The following is a 23,943-nucleotide window of genomic DNA, read 5'->3' as shown; positions in this document are numbered from 1 at the left end:
CACCTTCCAGCAGGACAATTTAGCATACTGCTAAAGCAACACTCAAGTGGTTTAAGGGGAAACATTTAAATGTCTTGGAATGACCTAGTCAAAGCACAGACCTCAATCCAATTGAGAATCTGTGGTGTGACTTAAAGATTGCTGTACACCAGCGGAACCCATCCAACTTGAAGGAGTTGGAGCAGTTTTGCCTTGAAGAATGGGCAAAAATCCCAGTGGCTAGATGTGCCAAACTTATATATTTTTTTTTATTTCACCTTTATTTAACCAGGTAAGCCAGTTGAGAACAAGTTCTCATTTACAACTGCGACCTGGCCAAGATAAAGCAAAGCAGTGCGATAAAAACAACAACACAGAGTTACATATGGGGTAAACAAAACATATAACTTATAGAGACATACCCCAAGAGACTTGCAGCTGTAATTGCTGCAAAAGGTGGCTCTACAAAGTATTGACTTTGGGGGGGTGAATAGTTATGCACGCTCAAGTGTTCTGTTTTTTTGTCTTATTTCTTGTTTGTTTCAAAACAAACAAACATCCACCCGCACACACGCAGGCGCACACACAAACACACACACACATATTCTAATGTCCATTCCCTCAGAAATGTAGAATGTGTCAGTAAGACGTCTCCAGCAAACGGCACCATATACCTTCACATTGTTTCTTAACTCATATAGATGTAATGGCCAGTGACAGGCAGAGACATTATTTCATTACTATCCATGTCTTCTTCTTTTTTTCTTTGAGTGGCCCCTGATAAAGTGAAAAGTAGTCACTGACAGACCCTGCAATTGCATGGAACATACAGATGTAGGATCTTAATTTGATCACTTGTTTGTTGCTGAGAATTTTCCTGTGCCACAGGAAATGCAGATGAGTTTCATGATTCACTGAAAACCCACAATAAAACGCGGTTATATTAACAATATTCCACTTTTCATGTCACCTCATTTTGACAAGCTAATAGCCTAACCACCCAGCCCCATTATGGACTAAATGGTCATATTCTGTTGCTGTAGGATTATATTGCTGCGACAAGACAGGTCAAAATATGTAGTTTCAGATTAAGATGCTACCAGCTCTCTTACCAGACTGTAGCTTCCCTCACAAACCTTCACTGTGCATTTGTCAAGTTGACGCTCGGCATTCTCTTGCTAAGTGAGCATCGCCGGGGCTGGGTTATACAGGTTATGTGTGTGTGTGTGACTGATGTTATTGTCAATTCTGTGTGTGTGTGCGTTAAGTTCTTGATTGATGTTAGGTTATTTGGTTCGTTACCCCCTCTGGAGTTCACTGTGTTCCTTTCATCATTTACACTGCAACATGTTCCCCACAGCGGAGACAATGGCAGGGTACTACTGCCGTCACACACTGAGTCATTCTGTCAGTAGTGTGTGTGTGTGTGTGTGTGTGTGTGTGTGTGTGTGTGTGTGTGTGTGTGTGTGTGTGTGTGTGTGTGTGTGTGTGTGTGTGTTTGTGTGAGTGTCTGTGTGTGTCTGTGTGTGTGTGTACTTGCATGTGTGTGTGTTTGTGAGTGTGTGTCTTTGTGTGTGTGCCGTTGTCTGTAATGACAGGGTTGAACTGCTCCTGCTGTCATCTGAGACATCTCCCCAGTGCTCTACAATACATTTAAGTAACAATAAAGTATTCAATTCTAATCAGCATGACTTGAAACAGAAATATGTTGCTTACTACATGATGAACTAACAATAGGCCTATTGAAAGTACCATGACGAGATCAAGAAGCAATCAGTACAGATGACAGAGTTTGCTTTCAGCTACTTACCTTGATACATAAAGCTGAATGATGATGATACACATAGGATGTGATTATCAGTAGTGTGTGTATCTGCGTGTGTGTGTGAGTGTATATGCATGCACGTGCGGGGGCCATGCGTGCATGTATCCCCACCCAGTTGACAGAAAGTGACAGACACCTCTATAATAGCTATGACAGTAGCGTCTCGCCTGTTCCCTGTATCTGTACCTCCCTTCTACCCCAACGGGACTTCTCTCTGAATACGTCCTGCCTCAACACCACTGGCAGAGAGAGACCGAGGCCGCCGCCACGAGGGTCATTTGTGTTCTGCTTTGACTCCATTTATCAACAGACAATGGAATTAGCGCGACTCTTTTAATGGAGCTTAATACATCATTAGCAAGAAACCATTCATTAATTATGTCGGCTGAGGCTCTCTTCGGAGTCCCGGGTTTGCTCGGGTGAGCTTGTCTCCACTTCTCATGAGGCTTTAAATGTAGCCTCATGCTTGTCAAATAATGTAGCTTCTGTCTTAATTACTATTTATAGTAATTTTACTCTTAGAGTAAAATTACTATTAGAGTAAAATTACTCCAAGAGTAAAAAATTACTTCTCATTTTTGAAGTAAGAAGAGGCTGATAATTCCTGGTTGTTACTTTGTCTGCAAGACTGTCTTCAAACTGGTGAAAAGTGAACTGGCCTCTAACTTCAGGGGAAAATGGGCAATCTGTGATCATTTTTCATCTCATGGATAGTCAGTCCTTGCATCCATACCTAAACATTTGAGAGTTGTTACATTTCTCCAGTTCTATCCCATCAAATTGGTAAAAGGTTAACTCGCCTGTAGGCCTCTAACTTCAGCATTTCATTGGCAGACTGAAAGCAGCGGCTTCAATTCAGTCCATTGCTGAAATGCGGGTCGTTTCGTGACCTAGTTTCCCTCATTTGTTTTCCGTGTATGAATCCAACCTGAAAGCATCTCTCATTCCAATTTACTCCCAGTATTTGGCAGCTGAAGATTGTATGCAGTGTTGTCCCGAGGCAAAGCCAGGCCCAGCTTAACCACAGTGAGCCCCACTACGCTCTCAGAGCTTCTAAGAAGCTAGCCGACGCATAGGGACACCCAACAGCTGTTCGCTTGGAAGGCTGTTAGCTTGTCTCTCTCCCTGTGTGGGAAGCTCGGCTCATTTCCCCTCCATTTCGGCATGGTAATTGTGCGACGTGGGGCCATTACCAAAACCAGAAGGCAGAACCTGGAAGCTGGTAAGCTAGAAACAACCCCACAACCCCTCTCAGTGGACTTGTGGTAGCGTTGACTTGAATGAACGCTTGTAGGCTCTCCTCATGCTTGCCTGGAGCCAGACTTGAGGGTCCAATTTGATTTGCAGTCCTGTTCCTCGATTTACCCCCAAGCAGGTTTTGGCAAAGCAGGCTCCAGACTGCAGCACATTTACAAGGACATTCCCTCTAGTGCGTTAGCTGTGCACGTGTTTCATTTAGTGCTTCAGGATGCATTTTCTTTTGAATACTCAATGTGTCTCACTCCAAAGAGATGCAATGTAGGCTATACTGGTAGAGTGGCAGTTTGAGAACCAACATCCACTGACGTTGGGTAAACATTAAAAACAAGGCTGGTATTTCTAATTGACTACCGTATTTTCCGCACTATAAGGCGCACCGGAGTATAAGCCGCAGCAGCTAAATTGAATGATGTGTACATATATAAGCCGCACTGGACTATAAGCCGCAGGTGTTCACCTTTCTTGTTAACAGTCCTAGTGAGATGGTCATAGAGCCCATAGAGTTAAAGTTGGTGGACTGTAACCTGTAAAATCCATAGATTTAGGAGGTCTTCTAGTGGCCGTTAGCTGTAAAAATCCATAGATTAGCCACACCGTTATATAAGCCAGTGGGTCGAAAAATTGAAATAAAGGCGCGTCTTATAGTCCGAAAATTACGGTACACACTTTCACAAGAACAGAGAGGTATTGCCTGAGTCTGTCTAATAAGGTTTTCGTTTTTTCAAAACAGGTCAAAAGTAGAGCACTAGATATAGGGAATATGGGTGCCATTTGGGACTCAACCTCAAAGTTAATTTTCTTTACTTAGCAATATGACTTGCTATTACTCACATAATTGTTCTGTTTTATCACCCTTCTAACACGCTGGATTATTTGTGTGTGTCCTTAATGTCAACCTGTTCCCTACATACTGTAGTAGGGAATAGGGTAATATTTGGGACTTTGTTTCATTTAATTGTCATGCTGCTGAAAGACAGCAGTCTCCGTTTGAAGGCATGTCACATTTCCTGCACACTGTAGCTCATGATGGCTTGCCTCCTGAAATGCTTATGAAGACGTGTTTTAGTTGTGTTAATAGGCTGGATGAAAGGCAATGAAATGCAGTCAAACTATACGAGATGTCTTTCAACGTTTTGTCCTTTATGGTCTGCTTAGATTACTGTAAGACTTGTCTTGCATTTCAATTGGTGGATCAGTTAGCAACATATCCCACAGGTCGATGAACTAGCGGTTGCTGTATAAAAGTGCTGTATAACATTAATACAAGTATTAGTTATCCATACAGTTTTCAGTCCCTCAACCCTTTTGGCATCTGTTATTTTCTCTTCAGTTCCCGTCCTAACCTCTCCCTCTCCGTCCGTCAGGTGACCACCCTGGTGAACACCAGCAACAAAGGGCCCAGCAGTAAGAAGAAGGGGCGCTCCAAGAAGGCCCACGTGCTGGCCCTGTCGGTGGAGCAGGCCACGCAGAACTTCCTGGAGAAGGGTGAGCAGATCGCCAAGAACAGCCACGATCTCAAGGAGGAGCTCATCCTCGCCGTGGAGGACGTCCGCAAGCAAGGTATGTCTGCACAGGGACACCATACCATGTAGTACTCTTGTGTTCAGAGATATGTGAATCCATTAAATGGGACAGCAAGGTGAAGAGAGTCCAATGTAATCACAGGGACACCATACTTGTAGTTTTCTGGTGTATACAGTCCATGGACTGTTGACAGCAAGCTCTCCAGAGCCCAGGGTGTATTCTGGTTCCCATCCGGAACTGCTGTAACATTATGTATTAGGAGCTTGAAAGGCGCCTGCATGCTTCCACCCCCTTTGGAGCTCTTCTCATGCATGTTTCAGAATAACACATGAAAGGACTTATTTCCTTCAAACTTAGAAAGAGTCCTACTTTTGAATTATATTTTCTCTCTCTGAGCCTTAATTCACCTTGTCTGTCTGCAAACCTCTGCTTTATCTAGATCCAACAAACACATACATGCTCTCTCAGACACAAGCTCTCTCTCTCTCTCACACACACACACACACACCCACACCCACACACACACACACACACACACACACACACACACACACACACACACACACACACACACACACACACACACACACACACACACACACACACACACACACACACACACACACACACACACACAAACACACACACACCACACACACCACACAGCACCCCAGCCCCATGTTAAAACCGTCAGCGTTGTATGGAGTCTGCCAGGCTGAAAGCTCAGTCTGGCTGTGGTGTATTTCTAAGGTTCTTGCCCAGGTGGGTCCCAGCAGGGGCCTTCAATGAAAAGGCACCAGCATTGGCAGGGATCCCCCCCCCCCCTCTCTATCTTTCTCTCTTTCTCTACATGAACATTCCCCTCCTTCTCTTCCTCTCTTCAATCTAGAACACCTGCCCAACAAACTATGTCTGGATTCAGGCATACTGTGTCACTCTTCAAGCATACACTTAGCAATCTCGCTTTCTTGCGCATTCATCGTAGCCAATTTACTGTGGTAGCTATCAAGCTGTGGAGGAGAAAGTGTTGTGTTTGAACTCAGACCCTGCTTATCAGTCTTGTGTTATGTTTTTAACTTGGAAATTAATTATGCTAGATTCCCTTGCTGAGTAAAATGTCAATACAGAATAGCGTAAGTGTTTGACTATTTTACAGCAGGCTATCTGCTTCAGAGTACAGTATTTGCGTTCTTTAATTTCATCATTTAGGGCTCACTGGACCCAAGCAGACATATCATTTTCCATTTTCCATTTTAATGCCTGTCATGTTTTTCATAACTCATTTATTTACTGTCTGCCCAGTACCCTGCACTGAATCATATGCATTGGGTGCGTAACCCATAAGGACGTCCACCCACGCAGCCAGCGGCATCAATAAACAAGGGATATTGGCCAAATGAGCCACATTTACGTGTCCTTAAAAACAGCCTATAGCCTAACACATTACAAAAACACTATTTCTTGTATTTTGAAACTTTATAGGCTATTGTTTTATTAGTTTTTACTTTCCTAAAATAATAATTGTCCACCTCACAATTCAGCTGTCGGAGATTTGAGCACTAAATGCATCAGAGCATTGCATGCATAGGCCTATAGGCTTAGGTGTCCACTGGATGATATAATGCAAGAGAAGCTGAGGCCTAGTCCCAGAGAAAGAGAGATAGAGATAGGCTGGCGGCATGCTACGACACAGACATTTCATTATCCTTGTCAGATAGGCTAGCCTACTGCATATGCTATACAAATATAGGCGTACAGGAGGTTACTTCGTTAATTTTCGATCCAAATTTTAAAAAATTAAGATAAGCATTATATTGAAAGACAATAGGAGTAACTTTGGTAGGACTAAAACATTATTCCTCACCTCAAGTTCAACTGTCGGAAGTCAGTTGGAGTGCTGGTGCGCACTGCCTTCATATCATAGGCCTGCAGTATAATAGGCTAATAGCCACACCACACCAAACCTTCACAAAAGGTTCTAAACTGTATTAGGGTAATATCAAAAGTAAGTAAAGCCAATTTTTATAGGGAAGATACGAGCAGGATATTATATTGCGGCAAACCCATTACAGTTGGAACTTAATTCGGCCAAAGAAAATGGCTCAGAATGAAACAAAACACTTGCCAACTGGTTTAAACCTTCTCAAAAGGTCCAGCAATTAACAAGAAAGGCTAGTGCCTACAGTCCCCAACAAATGACAGCAATAGGCTAATTATATTTACTTTATAATAGGCCTACTTATAACCTATCTTAAACTAAATACGGAGTACACAATTAAAAAGACAAATTTAACTTAATTTAGCCAAAGAAAATGTCTCAACAGAATGAAACAAAACATGTTTTGCATATTTAAAGAACTGGTTTATAATAATACATATGCCTACAATAAAAACAATGGTATACTGTAATAACAATGATAAAACAAATTATTATAAATAAAAAAATCCTACCTGAATAGCGAGTTGCACAGTAGCCTGCATTTGGCCGCGCCAACGTTCTTCCCGTCTTTGTACACTACAATATTGAAACTTGTTAATATGGATGACATTCCCCTTTTAGGCTTTTTACTATAGGCATACTCTCTAACTTTCATTTTACTATAATGGCAAAAGGCCTCCATCTTCACAAACAGTAGCCCAAGGCTCCTCTCTCACTCTCTCTCCTCAGCAGCGTGCACGTAAGGCAGCGGGCAAGGAATGAGAGAATGATGCTGAAGCGTGAAATTGGAATGTACTGTATGATATGCAGCCCTGCACAATTTTATTTAGTGGCTTTTAATTAATTTTATCGGCCAAAAGCCGGCAATTACCGGCTAACGGAAACCCTGGTCCATTGTTACAGTGCCTTCAGGAAGTATTCATACCCCTTGACTTATTTCACAGTTTGTTGTGTTACAGCCTGAATTCATTTTTTTCTCTCTCCATTATGAAGTCTTTGCAAATGTATTGAAAATTATATACAGAATTATCTAATTTACATAAGTATTCACACCCTGGAGTCAATACTTTGTAGAAGCACCTTTGGCAGCGATTACAGCTGTGAGTCTTTCTGGGTAAATCTCTAAAAGCTTTCTACACCTAGATTATGCAACATTTGCCCATTATTCTTTTCAAAATTCTTCAAGCTCTGTCAAATTGGTTGTTGATCATTACTAGAAAAACATGTTCATGACTTGCCATAGATTTTCAAGTAGATTTAAGTAAAAACTGTAGCTCACCCACTCACTGTCTTCTTGGTAAGCAACTCCTGTGTAGATTTGGCGTTGTGTTTTAGGTTATTGTCCTGCTGAAAGGTGAATTCATCTCCCAGTGTCTGGTGGAAAGCAGACTGAACAAGGATTTTGCCTGTGCTTATCTCCATTCCCTTTATTTTTTATTCTGAACCCCCCCCCCCCCCCAGTCCTTAACGATTACAAGCATACCCATAACATGATGCAGCCACCACTATGCTTGGAAAATATAGAGAGTTGTACTCCTTAATGTGTTGTATTGGATTTGCCCCAAACATAACACTTTGTATTCAGGAAAAAAAGTTAATTGCTTTGCCACATTTTTTGCAGTATTACTTTAGTGACTTGTTGCAAACAGGATGCATGTTTTGGAATATGTTTATTCTGTACAGGCTTTCTTATTTTCACTCTGTCAATTAGGTTAGTATTGTGGAGTAACTACAATGTTGTAGTCACATCCATTAAACTCTGTAACTGTTTTAAAGTCACCATTGGTCTGATGGTGTAATCCCTGAGTGGTTTCCTTCCTCTCCGGCAACTGTGTTAGGAAGAACACCTGTGTCTTTGTAGTGACTGGGTGTATTGATACACCATCCAAAGTGTAATTAATAACTTCACCATACTTAAAGGGTTATTCAATGTCTGCTTTTTTATTTTTACCCATCTTCCAATAGGTGCCCTTCTTTGCAAGGCATTGGAAAACCTCCCTTGTCTTTGTGGTTGAACCTGTGTTTGAAATGTACTGTTCGATTGAGGGACCTTACATATCATTATATGTGTGGGGTACAGAGACGAGGTAGTCATTCAAAAATCATGTTAAACACTGTTATTGCACACAAAGTGAGTCCATGCAACTTATTAAGTACATTTGTACTCCTGAACTTATTTAGGCTTGCCATAACAAAGGGGTTAAATACTTTTTTTCACTTTAGCATTATGGGGTAGGCCCGTGACAAAAAATATATATTTAATACATTTTAAATTCAGGCTGTAACACAACAAAATGTGGAAAAAGTAAAGGGATGTGAATACTTTCTGAAGGCACTGTATATATAATTTCAGCTGCGTGTATCACAAGCAAATGTATTGTATAATTTCACTTTTTCTGTAAGAATCATGATGAGCACTGGCATGTCTGATTAGCCTTCGCTGTAGTGCAGACTCTGACTCTGAGTAGCCTTCCATCAGCCTACCAAAACTGCATGTCCGGTAACGTGCGGGCTGTCAATGAGTAGCTTGCATGTAGATAGTGAGAATTAATCATTGGGCCTAATATTACATAATTATATCTGTGAAATAATCACGCCCAAGCTGTTTACAGGCATTTAACACCATTCTGCATTTTTGCCATATATTTTCCCAACTTCAATCGGTTAAATCACATTGTTAAAATGTTTTCATTCAGTTACAAAAGTAACAGTCCTGGCTGAGCCCCATATGCGAGCGCACCATGGCCGCTTCGCGGTTACAATGTAGCCAAGCTGTGTCTGTATGTGCCTATGCACCACATGAAAAGCACTGGATATTTGTCTCTTGATAAAACAGCTCTACTTGCAGGCCCGGCTAAACAAGGGGGCAAAAGTTGAAACATGTGCCACCTCAGTTTTAGTTTTATGTCCCTATATAAAAATACACCAAACTGCTGTGTAATTTGACCTTCAAGAAGATAGAGGATGCTTCCCAAATGGCACCCAGTTCAGTCCCTGGTCGAAAGTAGTGCACTATATAGGGAATAGGGTGCCATTTGGGAAACATCCTAATTGGTTTAATTGGCTCAATACTTGGCCCTGGCCAGGCCCAATAACATCCAATCCAAAATGATCACTAATCAATGGTTGAGGATGGGTCTAGTGCCCTTGAAACAAAGTGGTATTTTCCTAATCTGCCCTTCAAAAGAAAGTAAACAGCAAAGAGTCAACATTAGTTATTTGAAAGTGGGTTTGAAGCCCGTAGGTGAAAACAATATATTTTTTCATTTCCTCTTGCACCCTCTATCGCCTCCCCCTGGGTCTCATTTGGGTGGTGCTGGATTTACCCAAGCCGGTCTAGTCTAAACTTTCCCAAAATTCCGAAGCTTTCCAGAAATTCCTGTTGAAAGATTTCCGAAATCAGGAGGGAATAAGCAGGATATACACAGGAAATGCATTACCCTAGTTGTAGCCTTGCCTCTATAGCCGACCAGCCATTTCACATCCCTGGCCCCATTCAAACCTACCCAGGCCTAGCATGACTGCTACCTTTTCTATCCGAGGGAATACTGTATAGATTTGTTTTGGTGTTTGATTTACTTTAAAGTGTTTGGAATTGAAATACAATGACTCATCATATGCAGACACAAACCCTCTAAATCACACTAAAAGTTTGGGGGAAAGTTTTACAGAGCGTGGACTGTCGTTTGGTTTTTCGAATCCCAAAATCTCATTTCCCGGTGGTTAAGCGCTCGGCGGGTCAGAGTAATGGGGCGATCAAACGTTCCCTCTCTCTTGATGGATTAGAAGCAGAAGGAGACAGGGTGTGTGTGTGTGTGTGTGTGTGTGTGTGTGTATGTGTGTGTGTGTGTGTGTGATTGTGTGTGTGTGTGTGTGTGTAAGAGAGGGAAAGAGTGGTACATTCGTCTGATTGATAGCCATTAAGCTTGGGCCCTGGCCCTGGCTTTGGAGAATGTAACGATCCCAAGATGTTTACTCCACAGTCACGCAACTTTAATGCTTTGATTGTCCGCGGTCGGTAGCACCGCCGCCTCCGCAGTGTCTGAACACCGTATAGGCTAAACAGATCACGGTGAAAGCCTGTTGCTCGGTACAACCCTCACTGATCTCCAATGTGTAACTCTACGCCTCATCAAATAGTGCTCTGTCATCGTCTTGGGAACGTTTATTTTCAGGATGGCCAATGTTGTCTATAAAGTCACTTATAGTTATTTTCCTGCCTGCAAGTCAAGTCCCCTTTAACAGCTGAATGGAGTTCAATGAACCCTTGCTCGACGCTGATGTTTTCCTCCGATTGGAATTGGATTGTACTGTATGTTCAATACTCAGATCAGCAGAAAGAGAAGCGGGGGCTTCATCATCCATCATCCATCCGGCTCTCACCTCTACAGTTTCCTCACATTTCATAGTGTGCACATCAGACATGACACTGTTGGCGCGGATCCATTCCAGATCCATGAAATGGATCAGTGGCACACAGGGCCATGCAATTCCTCACTGAGCTATGATCAAAGTTTCCACTTGTGCCCTAGTTAAGCCATGAGTGAGGCCCCTCACAGCTGCTCAATGGCTGACGGAACCAGAGGGAGGGGGTACCGGTACTTGGTGGTGACTGCGTTCAGTCCCCGGTAGTCAATGCACGGCATTAGTCCTGCATCTTTTTTAGCCACAAAGAAGATGCTGGCGGAGGCAAGAGAGGTAGAGCGTCTGATGAACCCCTGTTTCAGGGTCTCCGCCACATACTTCTCCATGGCCTCAGCCTCCGCTATGGAGAGGGAGTAATGCGACTCTTCGGGGGGTGTTGGCCTTCCAGCAGGTCAATGGCGCAGTCCCAGGGCCTGTGAGGAGGGAGACACTTAGCCTTAGAGGCAAAGAAGACATCGGAGAGATCTGCGTACTCATGTGGAATATTGGGCTGGAGGGCGCACTCCGGACTCTCCACTGACGAGGAACAACAAACCACCGGCAGGCAGGTCCTCCGGCATGAGGGGGACCAGGCTGTGATCCTCTTGGTGATCCAGTTGATGGTGGGGTTGTGTAGTCTGAGCCAGGGCAATTCCAAGACAATCCGGTGAAGGGGTGACGTGACGATGTAGAAGGACAGCTCCTCGTGGTGCTCCGGTAGTGTGAGAATGGTGATGGTAATGGGGAGAGTGACGTGTGTAATGGTGCCTGATCCAAGTGGTTTATTGTCCAGCGAGGTGACGTGTAGCGGAGAAGGCAGTGGCACGGTGGGCAACCCCCATTCAGAGACCAGCTCCCTATCTATAAGGTTCCCCACCGATCCGGAATCTATCATTGCTGTGGAAAGCGAAGAGAAGGAAGAACCATTCACCGTTAGGGGAACTAAAAACAATTGTTTGGTGACAGGTGATGACGGAACACTCATGGAGCGGCGATGAGAGTCATACCGCCAAGATAGGGAGCCGCCAGGAAATCTGTGGTCCGTGGTGGTGTAGGGGGTGCTGCCCACCTCCATGGGTGAGGACTCGGAGGCAGAGCGGCTTCTATAGCTCAGATGGAGTGAGCTTCAAGGCTCCGGGAGGTGTTGGGAACGCCATTGGTCTCTCAACATGTCGTCAAGACGAATGGATGTGGCGATGACGGTATCAAGGTCCATCTCGTCGCCCCGACATGCGAGTTCCGTCGTGATGTCCTTCCGTAAGCCTCTCCTGAAGGCCGTGCGCAGAGCACGCTCATTCCAGCCTGAAGATGCCGCCACCGTGCGAGAACTCAGGGCGTACTCGAATGCGGCCCCCTCTCCCTGTTGTAGCCAGAGGAGACACTCACCCCTGTCCTTTCCCTCCGTGGGATGATCGAACACCGCCCTGAACCAAGCGAGGAAGGTGGAGTAGGGAAGCGCCGCCGCCTCAATCCAGCACCTTTCCCTTCAGTAGTGAAATCACCAGCGCTATACAGTGAAACCTGTAGCAGGAAGCCTCTATATTTCTTCATTTTCCCGTCATAGCGCTCCGGCAGGGTGCCACTCCCTGAGGTGGAACCGGAGCGATGGTCAGTTTATGCAGCGTTTGGAGCACTTCCTGCATGGCGGCGTTCAGCTGGGCAATCTGCTGCTGGTGCTGGTCGAGGCGCTTGGAAACTCCAGGAGGATTACCTGCTGCATCCATATTTGTGATTGGTGTGTGATTCTGTGACGAGTACTGAGGATACGAAGAAGCAGGAATCAACAATGTAAAGGTTTACTTAACACTGAGCAAGAGAACAACAAAGAGCGAGTACACGACAAGACACTAACAATCACACACAACACAACACTGAACAGTCCAGGGCTATATAGGGGTGGTGATGAGATGATGAGGTGCAGGTGCGCTGGAGGTGATCAGGGTGCGTTGGGTTTCCATTCCGGTGTTGCCGAGGTGGTGCGCTCAGACCGGTGGCTCAGTAGACCGGCGAATCAGAGCGCCGGAGGGGAGCAACGGGAGGAGACGTGACAGCATGACTCGACCTTCGCCTCTCCCGAGCCTGTTGGGGAGTTGCAGCGATGAGACAAGATCGCAATTGGATATCACAAAATTGGGGAGAAAAAGGGGGTGAAAAAAAAATAATACAACAACAATTACATTTGAAAAACATTTTGTAACAATAAAATGTGAAGAAATCCAAGGGGTCTGAATACTTTTGCAAGGCACTGTATGTGTGCGTGTGTCCCTTTAGTATTTATGTGTGTGTTCACGGTTGACCTTTCACTGTTAATGGGAAAGCTCTCTCCTCATGAGAAAACAAATCAATCAGACTGAATCCCCAGCTGCGAATAGGACAAGGAAGAACTAGCCAGCTGACCTTGAGCTATTGGACAGGACAGCAGACCCAGTCACACCCCAGTGTGGGGAACGTAAATCTCCACAATCCACATCCCATTAAGTCCCATTATAAGGGTGTAGCATACAGAAGGTTGTATGTGTCCCAAATGTGCCCTGGTCAAAAGTAGTGCACTATAAAGGGAATAGAGTGCCATTTGGGATGCAGACAGTGAGAGAGGGGAGTGAGTGTATTGCTGACACTGACAGGGCACTATTTTAAGAGATTAGAGTTGTAAATGGTGTCTGATTCTCTATTCGATGGCTCATTCATAACAATAACAGTCCTTTATTGAATGATCAACCACTACTTTGAATGTACATTTGTTTGTGTCTTTTTAAGTTATATAGTCATGACGAACAGTGTCAAGAACTACCATACATGGAGCCTTTAAACTGAACGCCCACTTCCAGTTCACCCACTTTGGGTCCACACTGCCTGAAGATCATAGTGGCATTTTATTTGTTTTGCGTCTGGAGAAAAAGTGAAAAGATAGTTAATGTTCTCACTCTGTATTAATGGATATTTCAGACTGACAAATGGAACAGGAGCCATCAGGAGTACTGTGTGAAAAGAGACGTCCTTGCCAATAAACCCTTTAAGCTAAAGTTTATTGTAACAGTGTGCAGCCCGAGCCCACATCAAACCTATAATCTTGTCTATAACCCTCTGAGTCCTATCATCCAATCGTCTCCTCTATCGCCTCTCATCTCCTCCTGATTAAATTCTGGATGCTGATTTCAGACTGCGGGGATTCACTAAGCCCATCAAACTGTCACTGTCACACGCTTGATCGCACACATGCACACACACACACATGCACACGCACACTCACACACACACACACACACTGCCTGCCTCGTCACCGGCCTGGAAGGATGAGTTATGATGGCTCACTTACAAGTCTGTGTGTGTGTGTGTGTGTGTGTGTGTGTGTGTGTGTGTGTGTGTGTGTGTGCTTGCTTCTCTGTGTATGATCTATGGATGTATCTGTAGTTTTAATCAGGTGACATAAGCCACTGATGCCCCCCTTGGGCTTTAAGGGGAGACAGTCAATGTAATCAGTCTGTGGTTTATGAATGAGAAGGCCTCAGACAGAGAGAGCATTCCCTAGTGAGACTAAAGCTCTGCTCTGTCTGAGGTTAGCCTGTTCCCATATCTGTTTGTGCTGGTGTGACAATGACAATTAGAGTTGGCAAGACAGCACAAACAGATCAGGGATCAGGCTAGTCTGAGGTGACTCCTGATTACCTGTCTAGATCCACAGACTGGGGTTTACATGCGAGCCACTGTAGGATATTATACCACTAGTGCCAGCTGAAATAACTGCACTTTGTCTAGGACTATACTATGGCTTCCTCTTCCATGAACCAAGCTGGATTGCATTTTAACTGTCATACAGAATACTTGTTCTCTAAGGCAGACACATACGATGTACAGATACAGTGTGATAAAGGGAACACACTAACACAACTCATTTTCCTCTGCTCTCTGTTCTCTCTATGGATTCCACATGGTTTCCTGGGTTACGGCATTACCACCTCCGGCCTCCTGTGGTTGTGTGGTTGTGTGGGCCATGCAGTAGGAGGCTACCGCTGTGCAACCAACAGGGAGCTTTTCAGCTCACTACCACCACTCAGGAAGAAACAAAATGGTCCTCTGGTTTCCTACCGCGTTGATGTAATGTAGATTAAGATTGCGACACACTGCACACACGGAGAGAGGTACAGGCCAGGAAGTGTACACGTGCTACTAAACATGTACAATACAACATGTAAATACTGGTGTAGATACATGGGAATACAGTGCCTTCAGAAAGTATTCACACCCCTTTACTTTTTCTACATTAGTTTGTTACAAAGTGGGATTAAAAGTGATTTAATTGTCATTTTTTGTCAACTACACAAATTAAACACTAATATATCTTGATTAGATAAGTATTCAACCCCCTGAGTCAATAGTTAGAAGTATTTTTGGGTCTCTTAGGAAATTTTCACACATAGTTTGAATCAGAGTTAGACTATTCAGAGGGCTCCCGAGTGGCGCAGCAGTCTAAGGCGCTGCATCTCAGTGCCTGAGGCGTCACTACAGACCCCCTGGTTCAATTCCAGGCTGTATCACAACTGGCCGTGATTGGGAGTCCCATAGAGTGGTGTTGTCTGGGTTTGGCTGGTGTAGGCTGTCATTGTAAATAAGAATTTGTTCTTAACTGACTTGCCTAGTAAAATAACACAAAAAAAATTGTTAGATTGTAAAAAATGCCAAACAAACTAAAATTCCAAAACAATACCACATGTCCATGGAAGTCATTTGTTTATTGGACAAAAATGCTCACAATTGTTTTTAATCCATTCATGATTATTATGAAGCATCACTTGTGTGTCCCAATCCTCATATTACTTTTGCTTTGGTCTTCCTACAACATGCGGGAGGAAACAGCGCAATAGCCACTCCCACTGCAACGTGAATAGGTTCTATTCAGTAGCCTATATCCCCGGTATAGCCCCCGTCTCCCCTAATCTGCATCAGATGCACTCATAAATGCGCTGCTACGCACATAATGTTTCAGAGATCTCAAGTTATGATGCTGCGTGGATTTCATCAAATACTCGCAGTCAAACAACCATAATAATAATGCTTGAAAATATGAAGTAGGTAAGGATTAAGGTTGTTAAAACAGAAAACGGTACTTGACGGTAAAGTGTAGGAATTAATTCCCACTGGATAAGGTAAGGGTTAAGGTTTGGGATAAGGTTAAAACAGAAAAAAATTAAATGAGTGCCTAGTACTAGGATTGAACCTGCGATCCTCAGAGCCGAAGTATGCAGTTTAAACCCTTCCTCTGTATCCCCATCCACAACACTCTAGCAAGTCGCGAGCCTACTAGATGGTAATACATGCTCACGTTGCCCTTAGTGGACGGTATTGAAGGCATCTCACGTTGAATACTGAAGTCTATCTGGTGTGATATTGCTGCTGACCCACCTCTAACCCCAGCCATGTCTCTCTCTCTCTCTCTCTCTCTCTCTCTCTCTCTCTCTCTCTCTCTCTCTCTCTCTCTCTCTCTCTCTCTCTCTCTCTCTCTCTCTCTCTCTCTCTCTCTCTCTCTCTCTCTCTCTCTCTCTCTCTCTCTCTCTCTCTCTCTCTCTCTCTCTCTCTCTCTCTCTCTCTCTCTCTCTCTCTCTCTCTCTCTCTCTCGCTCACTCTGATCCCCCTCTGCAGGTGATTCAATGCGCGTGGCCTCCCAGGAGTTTGCTGACGACCCTTGCTCCTCAGTGAAGCGCGGCACCATGGTGAGGGCTGCCCGCGCCCTGCTCTCCGCCGTCACCCGCCTGCTCATCCTCGCCGACATGGCTGACGTCATGAGGCTGCTGGCCCACCTCAAAATCGTACGTAACTCATAGTCTATGACTACTCTATATCTACATCCTTTTGCTTTTCTCCACTGATACAAGGGACACATCTCAATTGCCTTAAGTTGCATCCACTCTCGTCCAGACGAGACAACACTAGACTATTTAGATTGAGATGCACCCCATCACATGGGATTTATTCTGAATTGATAGTGACGTTTGTGCATTTCAAACCTCTGTGATTGTCACCCCATACTTCCGGTGGTTTGATTAAGCGCCTAAGTTGCATCTGAGTACAAACCTTGGTCTAGGACGCTATCATACAAAGTGTGGTCCTCTGTAGCTCAACTGGTAGAGCACGGCGCTTGTAACGCCAAGGTAGTCGGTTCGATCCCCGGGACCACCCATACACAAAAATGTATGCACGCATGACTGTAAGTCGCTTTGGATAAAAGCGTCTTCTAAATGGCATATTTATTTTTATTTATAAAGTCTGACAAAGTTACTCTCGAGTAACCTCCTAACTTTTATTCGAACACTGTGAACGACATTGGCCTTTGAAAAGGCTGTTTGAAGTTGCTGTCGGTTAGTCTGCATATCTTTAAACGTGCCACAGAGAGGCTCCCCTACCAGCTACAAAGTCAGCTGGCCTTTGTAGATAGACCCAGCAGGACACCTTCCTACACACACTCACACAAACACACATGTACACATGCACAAGCGCGCACACACACACACACACACACACACACACACACACACACACACACACACACACACAACCCCCATAGAGTTTCAGGGTGAGCCAACCACTACTGTACCAAATCCCACACACATACACACACCTCTCCCTTCCCCTACTGTATGTGAAAGAGCGAGGTAGCTGTAAATCGTATAAAAACACAAGGGCTTTCATATGCCCTTTGGTGATCCACAGGGACATACATACATAGTCAGGCTACAGAATAGTCAGCACCTTCAGTAAGTACGCTAGAGTCACCCTGTGCTCTTTGTCGTGGGCCCTGGTCAGAGTAGGGCACTAAATAGAGAATAGTGTGCCATTTAGGACGCATTCCAGGATACATCTTCTCTCGTCACCTAGTATGTGGAAGGACACTGTATCCATTTTTGGACACCTTCAGTGAGTAACGTCCCTCTGTCCTGCCCCATCCCCTCCCCATGATATCCCAGCATGCCCTGCTCTAATCCATAGCCACTGATCACTACTGATCCCTGGGAGCTCTACCTTCTACCTCGGCCCTACATTAGCATATAGATGAGCCAGCACCTCAGTAGTAGAGCACACACACATGTGCTGGAGCTTGCACACACACACACACACACACATTCACACGGATGCATGCACAAGCATGTGATATCAGAGCCCACTGATGGATACCCGCTATACTGAACAAGGAGTTATTAACCACACGTACTGTGCATGTCACACCGCTTGGATAGAAGTGTTATTAAGCCTATATGTTTACAGGACACATGCAGATCACAAGTTAGGATGTGGGCTTTTATTGTGATCCAGTGCAGTGCTGGCACAACTGCCCAGACTTACACACACACATGCAGGCACACACACACATGCACATATGCACGCATGCATGCACACACACAAACACACACACACTCAGATAGTTCATCTTCTGGAACGTTTGGGTTCCCCGGGAGCCGAGAGGGGGCTTAACTCCAGTCTGTGCCTAAGCTTCGCCATCAAAGGCCACTTACAAGTTATCTCTCTCTCTCTCTCTCTCTCTCTCTCTCCTTCTCTCTATTTTTTCTCTTTCTTCTCTCTATTTTTCTCTTTCCAATACAGCGTCTGTCTGCACTTTCATAACGGCTACAGAAAGTAGTTTAGAATAAGAATGCACATACATGGATGAGGAGACCATTAAAAGGAGACCATAAAAAAAAAAACGTACACAAGTTAATGGCCACAAAAAAATAAAATAAAACATTGTTCTGGTAGCAATTACAAAGAACCCTGTTGCAGGAGTACTAAAACTTGTAGTGTATTTGAGGTTTAAAAAGGGTTCTGAAGTTTGTAATTTCCACTCCGATTTTTTTTGTTCCTATCAATAAAAGTATCTAATTATCAACAACTGTCAATTAATTATAATCCACATAATAATTCACATTTCCTGTTGCTGCAGGATTGTTTTCCTGCTGTAGCAAACTGGCTCAAATTAAGATCCTACATCTGTAGCTGAAGTTTTGTCTCTTAATGAACAATTATTATTATCATTATAAATTATTTTTTTTGTGAATATTTAAAATATAAAATCTACTTGCAGTGAAGCCGCTCAACATTTACATCACATTAGTCATCTAACAGACTCCCATCCAGAGCGACCCACAGAAGCAACCAGGGTCAACGCCCTGCTCAAGGGCACGTCAACAGATCTCCCATAAGGTCAAAAACGGGGACCCAAACCAGTGACCCATCAGCCACAAAGCCCAAGCTCCCAACCGCCAGGCCATCAGCCCTCCAAGATCCCCCCCACAGTTCCCCAAGAGCTGCCCCTCAACCATCCGAGAACCCACCCCCCCCCACCCCGACAGTCCCCAACAGAAAAATCAAATAATTCCAATATAAAACTTGAGTCATTGGCATACATGGACACCTTTGTTTTTAAGCCTTGGATTTCTAATCCTCTAATGTTGTTATTTGATCTGATTTTAATAGCTAGCATTTTGATGGCCATAACGAATAGATATGGTGACAGCGGACGCCCTTGTTTAACTCCCCTTGACAATTCAAAACTCTCTGAGAAGTAGCCACTATTTACAATTTTACACCTCGGAAAATACTTAATGGAAAGCCTTAAGTTACAGAGGGTAGCTATGTCCATAAACGTTTTACTTATTTTAAATATTTGTGTCTCTGTGTTTCCATCTCTGTGTGTGTGTGCGTGTGTTTCTGTGTATGCACGTACGTGTTTGTGTGTCTGACAGGTGGAGGAGGCCCTGGAGGCAGTGAAGAATGCCACCAACGAGCAGGACCTGGCCAACCGCTTCAAAGAGTTTGGCAAGGAGATGGTGAAGCTCAACTATGTGGCCGCCCGCAGACAGCAGGTAACACAAACACACTCACACTACAGGTAATTGTCAAATACGTCATATTCCACACCCTGGCTCCTTGAGCTTGTATCACAGATAAACGGGAAACCAAGCTTTGCGGGAGACTGCTCACACACACACACACACACACACACACACACACACACACACACACACACACACACACACACACACACACACACACACACACACACACACACACACACACACACACACACACACACACACACACATACCTGTACCTCCAGCACCATTATCCCCTCTAAACCTCAGTGATGTGTTAAACCTCAAGACGATCAGATCCAGCCAGGGGAACTGTAAAGAGAAACCAGTAGCGAGGCAGACACATTAAAAACAGATAGAGATAGAGAGCCCTTCGGCTCTTACCAAGACACAGCGAGAACACTGATTCTCTATCATAGCAGTACATCACACGCAGGCACTCAAGCACATACGTGCACACGGACACACACAGAGCAAGCAGACACAATCTCTGTCATGACACTACATCACACCGCTGTCTCTATAGCCAGCCTAGGGAGAGGGAAACAACTCTGCTTCTAACACCAAGCTGTGCTCTCGGTCATAACTGAACGCGTTCTCCAAAAACACGTTTAAAAGCTGAGCTGTATCCGTAGAGTCGTGACTGTGCCATAGCACACCATTTCTGACTGAGGAATGACTGAGGCTGCGTCTCAAATGGCACACTACTTTTGAGCAGGGCCCATAGAGCTCTGGTCAAAAGTAGTGCATTATATAGGGAATATGGTGTGATTTGGGACACATGCTGAAAGAGTTGAACTGCCATCTCCCGGATGATTGACTCACATCTCTACGTCCCTGGTAATGCCTCTTAAACATCACCATGGAATAATAATTTAGAATTCAGAGGAAATTATTAATGTCTTTGAGTGCTTTCTTAAAGCTCCACTAAGTTTGGGTATTTTTTGGTGGTACATGTTTCAGGGAATGCATTTTACCTTTCTTAGAATTAAATCTGAAGTGTTAAGTGAGAACTCTGCATATTTAGTGTTTTGACAGGAAATCTGTAATAAGTAATGTGTTATACACTCAGTGGAACTGTTGGGTCACGCAAGGTGCACTCTTCAAGGGGACTGGCTTGACACAAATTATATTTCTTTATATCAAGCAGGTCTGCCTATCAAGGCTTTATGGTGTTTGAATAGAATACGAGTAGACATATTGAATAAAGCTCATATAATCAAAAGCCTCAAGGTTGAACTTTCAATCAACACATATCTTATGCCCACAATAATGGTATGTGATGATTCATTTGAGTGTGTTTAATGAAATATTTAGCCTTAGTTTGGATAGTATCTCGAGAGTCAGACCAGAATTCATATCCTCTCGAAATGATTTCAAACAAAGTGGCAGTACCCTTCGAACCAAGTTACAGTACCTCTAACTTTTCAGATCAATTCCAATCCTGATACAAAACAAAAGTTTTGTATGTTAGTAAAATTATGCATGTTTACTATATAACCTGTGCTGAGGTCTGGTCTGTATATACGTAGCATGTCCTAACAAGTATACAACATTTCCTAAGCAATATAACATTTCCTAACCAGTATATAACATTTCCTAAACAGTATACAACCTTTCCTAACCAAACATTAGGAACACCTTTCTAATATTGAGTTTGCCCCCCCCCCCCCCCCCATTTTGCCCTCAGAATAGCCTCAATTCGTCGGGACATGGACTCTACAAGGTGTCGAAAGCGTTCCACAGGGATGCTGGCCCATGTTGAGTCCAATGCTTCCTACAGTTGTGTCAAGTTGGCTGGATGTCCAATGGGTGGTGGACCATTCTTGATACACACAGGAAACTGTTGAGCATGAAAAACCCAGCAGCATTGCAGTTCTTGACACAAACCGGTGCGCCTGGCACCTACTACCATACCCCCTTCAAAGGGACTTAAATATTTTGTCTTGCCCATTCACCCTCTGAATAATACACATACACAATCCATGTCTCAATTATCTCAAGGCTTAAGAATCCTTCTTTAACCTGTCTCCTCCCCTTGATCTACACTGATTTAAGTGGATTTAACAAGTGACATCAATAGGGGATCATAGCTTTCACCTGGCTTCACCTGGTCAGTCTATGTCATGGAAAGAGCAGGTATCCTTAATGTTTTGTATACTCAGTGTATAACATTTCCTAACCAGTATATAACATTTCCTAAACAGTATACAACCTTTCCTAACCAAACATTAGGAACACCTTTCTAATATTGAGTTTGCCCCCCCCCCCCCCCCCCCATTTTGCCCTCAGAATAGCCTCAATTCGTCGGGACATGGACTCTACAAGGTGTCGAAAGCGTTCCACAGGGATGCTGGCCCATGTTGAGTCCAATGCTTCCTACAGTTGTGTCAAGTTGGCTGGATGTCCAATGGGTGGTGGACCATTCTTGATACACACAGGAAACTGTTGAGCATGAAAAACCCAGCAGCATTGCAGTTCTTGACACAAACCGGTGCGCCTGGCACCTACTACCATACCCCCTTCAAAGGGACTTAAATATTTTGTCTTGCCCATTCACCCTCTGAATAATACACATACAGTGGGGAAAAAAAGTATTTAGTCAGCCACCAATTGTGCAAGTTCTCCCACTTAAAAAGATGAGAGAGGCCTGTAATTTTCATCATAGATACACGTCAACTATGACAGACAAAATGAGAAAAAAATATCCAGAAAATCACATTGTAGGATTTTTTATGAATTTATTGGCATATGATGGTGGAAAATAAGTATTTGGTCAATAACAAAAGTTTCTCAAAACTTTGTTTTATACCCTTTGTTGGCAATGACACAGGTCAAACGTTTTCTGTAAGTCTTCACAAGGTTTTCACACACTGTTGCTGGTATTTTGGCCCATTCCTCCATGCAGATCTCCTCTAGAGCAGTGATGTTTTGGGGCTGTCGCTGGGCAACACAGACTTTCAACTCCCTCCAAAGATTTTCTATGGGGTTGAGATCTGGAGACTGGCTAGGCCACTCCAGGACCTTGAAATGCTTCTTACGAAGCCACTCCTTCGTTGCCCGGGCGGTGTGTTTGGGATCATTGTCATGCTGAAAGACCCAGCCACGTTTCATCTTCAATGCCCTTGCTGATGGAAGGAGGATTTCACTCAAAATCTCACGATACATGGCCCCATTCATTCTTTCCTTTACACGGATTAGTCGTCCTGGTCCCTTTGCAGAAAAACAGCCCCAAAGCATGATGTTTCCAACCCCATGCTTCACAGTAGGTATGGTGTTCTTTGGATGCAACTCAGCATTCTTTGTCCTCCAAACATGACGAGTTGAGTTTTTACCTAAAAGTTATATTTTGGTTTCATCTGACCGTATGACATTCTCCCAATCCTCTTCTGGATCATCCAAATGCACTTCAGACGGGCCTGGACATGTACTGGCTTAAGCAGGGGGACACGTCTCGCACTGCAGGATTTGAGTCCCTGGCGGCGTAGTGTGTTACTGATGGTAGGCTTTGTTACTTTGGTCCCAGCTCTCTGCAGGTCATTCACTAGGTCCCCCCGTGTGGTTCTGGGATTTTTGCTCACCGTTCTTGTGATCATTTTGACCCCACGGGGTGAGATCTTGCGTGGAGCCCCAGATCGAGATAGATTATCAGTGGTCTTGTATGTCTTCCATTTCCTAATAATTGCTCCCACAGTTGATTTCTTCAAACCAAGCTGCTTACCTATTGCAGATTCAGTCTTCCCAGCCTGGTGCAGGTCTACAATTTTGTTTTTGGTGTCCTTTGACAGCTCTTTGGTCTTGGCCATTGTGGAGTTTGGAGTGTGACTGTTTGAGGTTGTGGACAGGTGTCTTTTATACTGATAACAAGTTCAAACAGGTGCCATTAATACAGGTAACGAGTGGAGGACAGAGGAGCCTCTTAAAGAAGAAGTTACAGGTCTGTGAGAGCCAGAAATCTTGCTTGTTTGTAGGTGACCAAATACTTATTTTCCACCATAATTTGCAAATAAATTCATAAAAAATCCTACAATGGGATTTTCTGGATTTTTTTTTCTCAATTTGTCTGTCATAGTTGACGTGTACCTATGATGAAAATTACAGGCCTCTCTCATCTTTTTAAGTGGGAGAACTTGCACAATTGGTGGCTGACT

General features: G+C 44.0%; 1 protein-coding gene across 1 annotated transcript in view; it reads left to right on the top strand.

The window, feature by feature from the left end:
• Window positions 1-4,428: 4,428 nt before the first annotated feature.
• The window catches only part of LOC311119423 (catenin alpha-2-like), a gene marked incomplete at both ends in the record, with an annotated part of 73,027 nt that continues 53,512 nt past the window's right edge, over window positions 4,429-23,943 (top strand). The window contains 3 exons of the mRNA XM_084194118.1: window positions 4,429-4,624; window positions 16,569-16,735; window positions 19,664-19,783. Coding sequence (XP_084050244.1) covers window positions 4,429-4,624; window positions 16,569-16,735; window positions 19,664-19,783 — 483 coding nt within the window. The remainder of the gene's footprint in view (window positions 4,625-16,568; window positions 16,736-19,663; window positions 19,784-23,943) is intronic.

Source organism: Coregonus lavaretus (genome assembly GCF_964263955.1).
Source record: "Coregonus lavaretus genome assembly, contig: HAP1_SCAFFOLD_1364, whole genome shotgun sequence".
NCBI lineage: Eukaryota > Metazoa > Chordata > Actinopteri > Salmoniformes > Salmonidae > Coregonus > Coregonus lavaretus.
Note: the sequence above shows the minus strand (reverse complement) of the source record. Positions and strands in the feature narration are given on the sequence as shown.